This window comes from Megalobrama amblycephala, linkage group LG1 (genome assembly GCF_018812025.1).
Source record: "Megalobrama amblycephala isolate DHTTF-2021 linkage group LG1, ASM1881202v1, whole genome shotgun sequence".
Classification (NCBI taxonomy): domain Eukaryota; kingdom Metazoa; phylum Chordata; class Actinopteri; order Cypriniformes; family Xenocyprididae; genus Megalobrama; species Megalobrama amblycephala.
Genome location: NC_063044.1, coordinates 73,624,449 through 73,632,294, shown reverse-complemented (window position 1 = coordinate 73,632,294; position 7,846 = coordinate 73,624,449). Strand labels below are relative to the sequence as shown.

At 35.8% G+C, this 7,846-nt stretch overlaps 1 protein-coding gene across 1 annotated transcript; it reads right to left on the bottom strand.

The window, feature by feature from the left end:
• Positions 1–616: 616 nt before the first annotated feature.
• Positions 617–2,220, bottom strand: LOC125248130 (gastrula zinc finger protein XlCGF49.1-like). The gene is made up of 2 exons (XM_048159760.1): positions 1,928–2,220; positions 617–1,495 (listed from the first exon to the last, which is right to left on the bottom strand). The coding sequence occupies exons 1-2, from the start codon at positions 1,974–1,976 to the stop codon at positions 996–998; spliced, it is 549 nt and encodes a 182-aa protein (XP_048015717.1). The 5' UTR covers positions 1,977–2,220; the 3' UTR covers positions 617–995.
• Between the last annotated feature and the right edge of the window lie 5,626 nt (positions 2,221–7,846).

Below are 7,846 nucleotides of genomic sequence, written 5' to 3'. Positions count from 1 at the left end.
TCGTGCTGCTCATCAAAATCAAATTATTAGAATATTTAATTTCAAGTTATATTAAATTACCATTCTCAGGGTATAAATACTGGGTTTAGGTCAGTAATCCCAAAAGCAGTCAGGATTGGTTGACAGTTGTCCAGAAGACGATAAGGCCCTTACATTGAGGGTAAGCACAGAGGGCCAGGACGAGAATCTAAGCATCTGATGCTTCTGATCCATAAGAGGAGATGGCGGGAGAGTTTCAACATGTGACAGGATCATAGACCACCTTGATGGCCGATGTACACAACAGTTGCAGTGTTGTTTGTCCGGACCAGTACGTGCTTGTCATGTAAAAAACTGTTTGAAGTGGTTGCTCTGCACCAGCCATACTGCTAGCAAATCAAGGCAACTAATACGGCAATGGTGAGATCTCATCGGTACTTCAACATCACATCAAATGTAACCGACTGAAACGGAACATTATAACAACCCAGACTTTGGTGCTAAGATTAATGCTTCAATATCACTATGTCAGGTGTACCAAACAATCATTAAACAGAAGAATTATATCTTACAGTTGTTGTGGGGAAAGTCCTCTCTCTTTAAAGAAATCTCTCAAGTCAAGAAGTTCCAGATGCCAAAGATCAAAACTTTATTGCTCCAGTCAACAAAGCCGAGATGCCAGGTGAACAACTAACATTTGTCTATTTGACAAACAAACAAACAAATAAATAAATAATTAGTTTTATGTTTCTAGAACTAGTTAATTTTGGGGGTCTTATTCTAGCACTGATAATAGTATTATTTCTCACAATGTGACGTGAACAGATAAAACACAAAATGCAAAAAATAGTAATGAAACCCACATTTTCAATGGCTGCCACATACGTTTCCCTCCAGTGTGAATCATCTCATGTTTCTTCAAATGTGCTGACTGACTGAATCTCTTGTCGCAGTGCGAACACTTGTAAGGTTTCTCTTCAGTGTGGATCCTCTCATGGTTTTTCAGCTTTCCTGAATCATTGAATCTCTTGCCGCAGTGTGAACACTTTGTAAGGTTTCTCTCCAGTGTGAATTCTCTGGTGCCGTTTCAGTTCTTTAGCTCTAATAAAAGTCTTGTCACACTCAAAGCACATATGATCTCTTACACCAGTATGTATTTTCTGATGATCTTTTAAACTTTGCAGATGTGAAAAACTCTTTCCACACAAAGAACATGAATGGGGTTTCTCCTGTGAATGAACTTTCAGGTGGCTCTTCAGGCCTGAAGCCCTCGGAAAAGTTTTGCCACACTGATCACATGTGAACGGTTTCTCTCCAGAATGAACTCTCATGTGAACATCAAGATTATATTTGCATGTCAAACTCTTTCCAGCGCAGGTGAAAGATTTCTGGGATCTTCTTTCCTTTGAAACTTTTTCAGTTTGAGAGCGAATTAAAGTTTCTCCTGCAGTTTTGACATGATGATTCCCCTCCTCTTCACAAAGCACTTCATTCTCCTCATTTTCTTTAATCAAGTCTGAAATGAAAGTAAAAACATTTTTTAATATATTTAAGTATATCTTTAAAAAAAACAAAGAAATGTGAAAAGGTCATAAGTGATGTAACAGTGTACAATATACAGTATAACAATATACAATTGCTATACAAAATTTATACAAAAAGTATCATTTTGGTGCATTTTTACAAACTAAATATCCATGAAACTTTCTGTGAATGAAGTATGTTGATCTTCCTGCACAAATCACATTTTTCTGTTAAAATATATTAGATCAACTACACAATTATCTAAAATTACTTAATTTTGAAAAAATTATGCCAAGTCATAGAAGGTGTCCTTATAATTTGCTGCTTCAACTATATCATTGCACAGCTCAGGATTGGTCCTATTACAACACATCTAAATCTGAATGAATCCTCTTCATGAATGAAAAAGGGAATAAACACCAACCTCTTTGTTCTTCAGTGTGTTTCATTCTGCAGTGTTCTGGATCTCTCATCTTCTCACTGTCCTTCAATAAACTCTGTCTTTGCAGATTTCAGCTCTTCCTGATGGTTTGATGCTCGTCTTCACTTGTAGACTGATGGGAATATTCCAGCATTTATTGGTGAATTGCAGTGGGAGGAGGAGCAGATCTGACAAAATCAAGAAGAAATCACTTACTAAGTTTATTAATTCAGACATTTTAAGCATTTACAGCTAGTAAAATAACTTTTAAATAAATTAATTGCGAAGTATTTTATACTAATTCAAATTTTATCTCTTTTTATTTCTAAGAATTTCATCCACATACTTTATGCCTACATTTTATCTTACCTCTCATTAACATATAAGCAAAGAAATATATGAAAAAGAGAAGAAATGCCACAATTAAAAGACACCACATAGGACAAAAATGTAGGAATAAAAAAGAAAGAGTAAACAAACAGAAAAATACAAATTTGCAAGAAACAAATAACCCACCAATTGAGTTTAACATAACAGATTCATTGGTACAGTGTGTTTTAGTTTTGTGTTTTATATAAAACACATTTTCACAGATTAATAAAATAAATTATGTTATGATACTTACCTATATCCTGTATTCTGTATCTCAATAGCTGATCATGTCAATTGCTCAAGTCTGTTGACACCAATGAAATGAGCTTAATGTGGCAATTTACAGATCTGAAGACATCAACATAATGAATGAGGTGAAAATAGGATTTATTGACATGAATTAAAGAGGCTTTTCAGCTGCTCTGATAATAGTGATGATCCATAGACTATCAATACTCATTAAACAAGACATTCAGGATCAGCAGCAGATCATCTCACTTTATTAAGTATTTGCTATAGAAACAGATTGTTTGAGTCAGAATATATGCTGAAAGCCTATAAAAGTATTACTATTTTTTTCTCAAATGATACAGAAAAATAGCGTGTTAAAAGACAGACGCTAATGTCACTCTTTATGAATCATTGTAATTTGTCCACTTAAGTATAGGTCAATTTCCTAGTAACTACATTTATACCAATAAAGTCATTAGTTCGTTATCTTGTAGAGAAATACATTTAAAAAAACCTAATTCTTTAAGTGTTTTACTAGTTATCAGACACAAACAGTGCAGAACGCGATGAAAACCACTAAAGCCGCGCACACACTTAACGATTGTAAGGCCGATTATGAATGTAAATTGATACTTATGACAGATCGCGTTCAAACGCGTCCAGTCAGAGACCAGTTGCGTTCAGTCGGCGATTACAGTCTGTGTTCAAATTCCATGTGTAAGTATATAAATCTGCTTCAGTCACAGGAAACAATCGCTGTGTGTTGAACACAGTCTTAGAATGTTTTAGCTATTCGTTAAATGTGTGCCCGGCTTAAGAAATGTCCTCGTAAAATGTTATTTTCTTCTTCTTCTTGTTTTATGGCGGGTGACGTAAAATGTTATTTAAACTGTGAAGACTATTTTACAATTAGGCGAAATAGCGTGAATTGTTTACCTCAGAAGACTCGACGTTGACTGAAGGGAGCGCGCTAGTGATGACGTCATCACCGTGAGGCAAAATCAACTGTGGATTATCAAAAACGCGCCAAATACAAGTGCTATAAAACAAAAAATTGGACATTTTGTGGCTTTTAGATGTAACAAATTGTGAAACTAGTTATTCTTGATGCAAGAAGAATCAGCTAATAGTTTTTTTTTTTTTTGTGAAGCAAAAACAAAAAGTAAAAGAAGAAACATTTCTCTCTTTATTGACTAACAAGATAGTATAGAGCATCTCAAAGGAATAAAAGTGAAGGCCATTTGCAAACCTACATGACAGTATATCTTACATATGTGTTTTCTAAATAGCCTACACTATAAGTGGAAGAATAACTAGTAGATTTAAAAACAATGAAGATCAAGTTAAAAATAAATCAGCTTACGGAACGAACGCGGCACCAGTTTCGTTTTTTTCCGTAAGTAGAATAGGGAAGGCGTAGGACACACAGCGTAAGCGTTTTGAAGAATGTGGAAACCGGAAGTACATTCAAGGCAATATTTTATGTTTATAAAGCATATACAGTTGTTTTTTTTTTTTTTAAATGACCGATCGTTTCTCTAGATAAGACTCTTATTCCTCATCTGGTATTGTTAAAAGCTCTTTGAAGCTGCACTGAAACTGTAATTTTGACCTTCAACCGTTTGGAGGCCAGTGAAGTCCACTATAAGGAGAATAATCCTGGAATGTTTTCATCAAAAACCATCATTTATTTTGGACTGATGAAAGAAAGACATGAACATCTTGGATGACATGGGTGTGAATAAATTATCAGGAAAAGTTTATTTAAAAGTGGACTAATCCTTTAAGGCAGTTCTGAAGGCAAAAGAGGCTCCAGCCCAGGCATTAGCACTAGCAAGGTGTACCTATAAAGTGGCAGTGAGTGTATTTACAGTGTGTATCTTACAGGTAAAGCTGTTATTGTTCAAAAGTCTTATTTTGGACTCTAGATGGCACTCTAGTTAATAGTGGGATGTTGTTTTATTTGATGAAGTTTAAGGGTCATAGTCTGTTGACCAACTGCAAATGAGAAAAAGTATTCAATTTGTTGAAAATGTAAATTTTTATTGAATTTTGATTGAATTGTTTTTCTGAACACTTTTTTTTTCTGAATATAAGCACATTTCTTACACCTTATTGTAACGTTAGAAATATTCATTTGTTAGAAGTGTTTGCTAGACTGAAACTAAAGAAATTATTAACAACAAACAGTCATTTACATACATAAATACCAAAAATATTACAACAGTAAATAATACAAATGCATTCTACAATACAAATGATAGTTAAACATTGACAGACAAAGACATGATCTTTAAAGGGTTTGACATCAAGAACAGCTTGATAACTTTTGTATATCGAAGATTACCTGCTTGATTTTTGCAAAATGTAACTATTAAGCTTCTTATATAAAGTTGGATTTATAAAAATGTCCAACTTTATTTGCATACATACATACTCATGTTGAGCAAAAACAGCAAATCTCAACTGCTTGATTGCTTGTAACATTACAAAATATACTATCCATCATTAAACTATATCGCCCAGCTCTAATATGATAAATGTGACTATAAGGCATGAAGATATTATAAACATTAACATCATGACTTTCTGTAAAGCTGCATTGAAACAATGTGTATTGTGAAAAGCGATAAACAATAAATTTGACATGAATTTACTACACGATATTGTATTTTATCACACACTGAGAGAGTCGTTTATCTGTTAGATTCAGCATTTCACAGTAAAGTCTGTTTTTTTTAAGCTAAAGTCAGACTGTGAGTCTTCATATGAGCAGGGAATGGAAAAAAAGCCCTTCAACCACAGTAATGACTCGTCAGCAGTGCGTCTGTCAAACATCAACCACAAACACCCAGCAGTAGATGCTCATGCTGAACCTGTTTATCCACCAACAAATCAACCACTTTTCTGTGCAGATGTAAATCAAGCTAGCTCAAACTGTCAGAAGCCTCAAACGGAAGCTGAGAGACGTTTATTTAGCAGGCACATATGTCTATATATATTTTTGAAATGAGGACGCAAAATGTTTCTTGTTTGTTGTTGTTTTGTGGGAAAATGAGCCTTTAAAAAGTCAAAATTCCAGTAGGCCACAATATTTAGATCATTTGTTAAAAGTAAATTTACTACACAGGGTACAGCAGACAGGCAACGGCAGTCTCTTGTAATGTTTTTGCAGGCACGCATGTTCAATTGAAGTGTACCTGCCTCACATACAACATTCCTTACGGTACTGAAGATACTACCGTTTAAAAAATACAATGGCATCGCCAGTTTTTTTATAAAAGTATATTTAATTAATCCATCACTGATTATCTCGCTTCAACAATCCCAAAACTCAAAACTAAAGAGCTCAGAGGAAACTACAGAGGTTCCTGTGAAAGCGATCGCACCGCTGGTCTGGTACTGTGATCATCTTCTGTTGGCGATAGGCGCATACACCACACGATCCTCCTCTTTATCATTCTGTCAAAAACACAATATAATAATAAATGCGTGTTTGTCCTTGACAACATTACGATATGCAGATATTAAAGCAGCCTAGAGTGCATCACATAACTTCCATAGGCTTGTTGGTTAGAGACTTTTTTTTAACCCCTAAATGCATACCTTGGGTCTTTAGTGACCCGGGACGTTATTCACTACTCTCCTCCACAATTTTTAAAGTTAGACATCAACCTTCTTCAACCAATTCATTGTAAACAATATAACAAGAAAAATAATGAAATTATAAAAGAATGCCTGATTTCCCATACATTTTTTGTAAAAAAGAAAAATTGTATAGGGTCGCTAGCAACCCAAGGTGTCTAACAGTGTAAGTATGTTTCTTCTAAACAACAATAATTGAATCTTTGATGACAGAATAAGTGCAATTCAACTTTATTCCACAAGGTGGCAATGTCTGATACACAATAATGAAGTGACGTTTCACTCATAATTAAAGCAGGCAGAAAACAAAATTATTGGAGGCATCATCAGCAAAACTTGAACTAGCTCAGTGATTTACTGCAGGGCAAGTGCTGAACACAATCAAATATTAATGTCGCTGACACCTGATGGTGGATCTGGCGAAGAAGCTGTCAGCGATCAAAATATTGATTTTGAAGACACTGAAAATGATAGTTTTAGGAATATGTTTGAGCCAGATGCTGATTGTTCTGGGGAAATGAGCTCTGATGAGGACAGTTATGGTGGAATAAATCATCTGCTCACACTGAACCCTTCAAAAGGTAACAAAACATGCTTTATTTTATTCTTCTGTAATTGTTGCTCTAATATCAATGGAGTTTTATTTTACCGCAGGTTGAGATCCATCTGTGTTAGATATAGATATTAATGATTGGTGAAACATTCATACAATTAAGGGTTAATGCTTGCAAAATAATAGTTGCTATAAAAATGTATTCCAGTACAAATGGCATACAGAAAGAATTGTGCCGATTTCTCAAAAACATTGTGAGAATCGCAAAAGCACGTACAGTATGTGAAACTCTGAAGATTTGGACTGTGATGTCATCAACTGACACAGGAAGTACTTCATCAGTGGCTCATTTTGAGCACTCTGTTATGGCTTATTTCCACCAAGCGGTACGGTTTTGTACGGTTCAGTATGGCAAGCAATTTTTGCCATTTTGAGATCCTTCCGTTGGGGTACCAAGCACAATTAGTACCAATAGTACCGGTACCAAAAGGGTGGAGCTACACTCACTGCAGAACGTTGATTGGTTGACAGAGAATCGTCACTTGAGCGTGCTACAAGGGGAATGACAACACAATACCGTTGCAACCAAGCGGCAACCTCCCCCAGTTTCTCGTGAAGCCAATACGGAAGTGACTTAAACTGCAATTCTTCGACTGGCTGCTAGAGACAGAATCTCATTTAGCCCCATGTTAAAATTTACAGCAGAAAAAAACATGTTTACAGCTTGGTACAAATTGTGGTTTTGGTCTTTATAGTGTGCCGCGTCACCCCCTGGGTGGTTTCTGCCGTGACCACGTAACACTATCTTGGTCACGAGCCACTTCCTCTATTCATATTACTCAACTCCTGTAAATAGATTCAGGAGGAGTCAGGTAGGCATATAATATTTTCTTCTTAGATTATATTATCTCAGGGTCTACTTCTGATCACTACCGTACCTCCTAGGCCTACGGTTCAGATATCAACCAAGCCTACCTGGGTGGGGTGGGTTAGCCTTCCGTTCAGTGCACCACAGCTGGCTCTTCGCCCTCAGAGGACAGCTATGCCTGCTAATGCACTCCCACGGCCCACTCTGGTTGGCAACCTGACTTTGTAAAGTCCGTCGGGATATCTTTATAAAA

What these genes read in the sequence shown, in the direction of transcription:
- LOC125248130 (XM_048159760.1), bottom strand. Translation starts at nt 1,976, where the DNA reads ATGAGAGATCCAGAACACTGCAGAATGAAACACACTGAAGAACAAAGA. An exon ending in ACACACTGAAGAACAAAGAG is followed by an intron (nt 1,496 to 1,927) that starts GTTGGTGTTTAT and finishes CTTTCATTTCAG; the next exon opens with ACTTGATTAAAGAAAATGAG.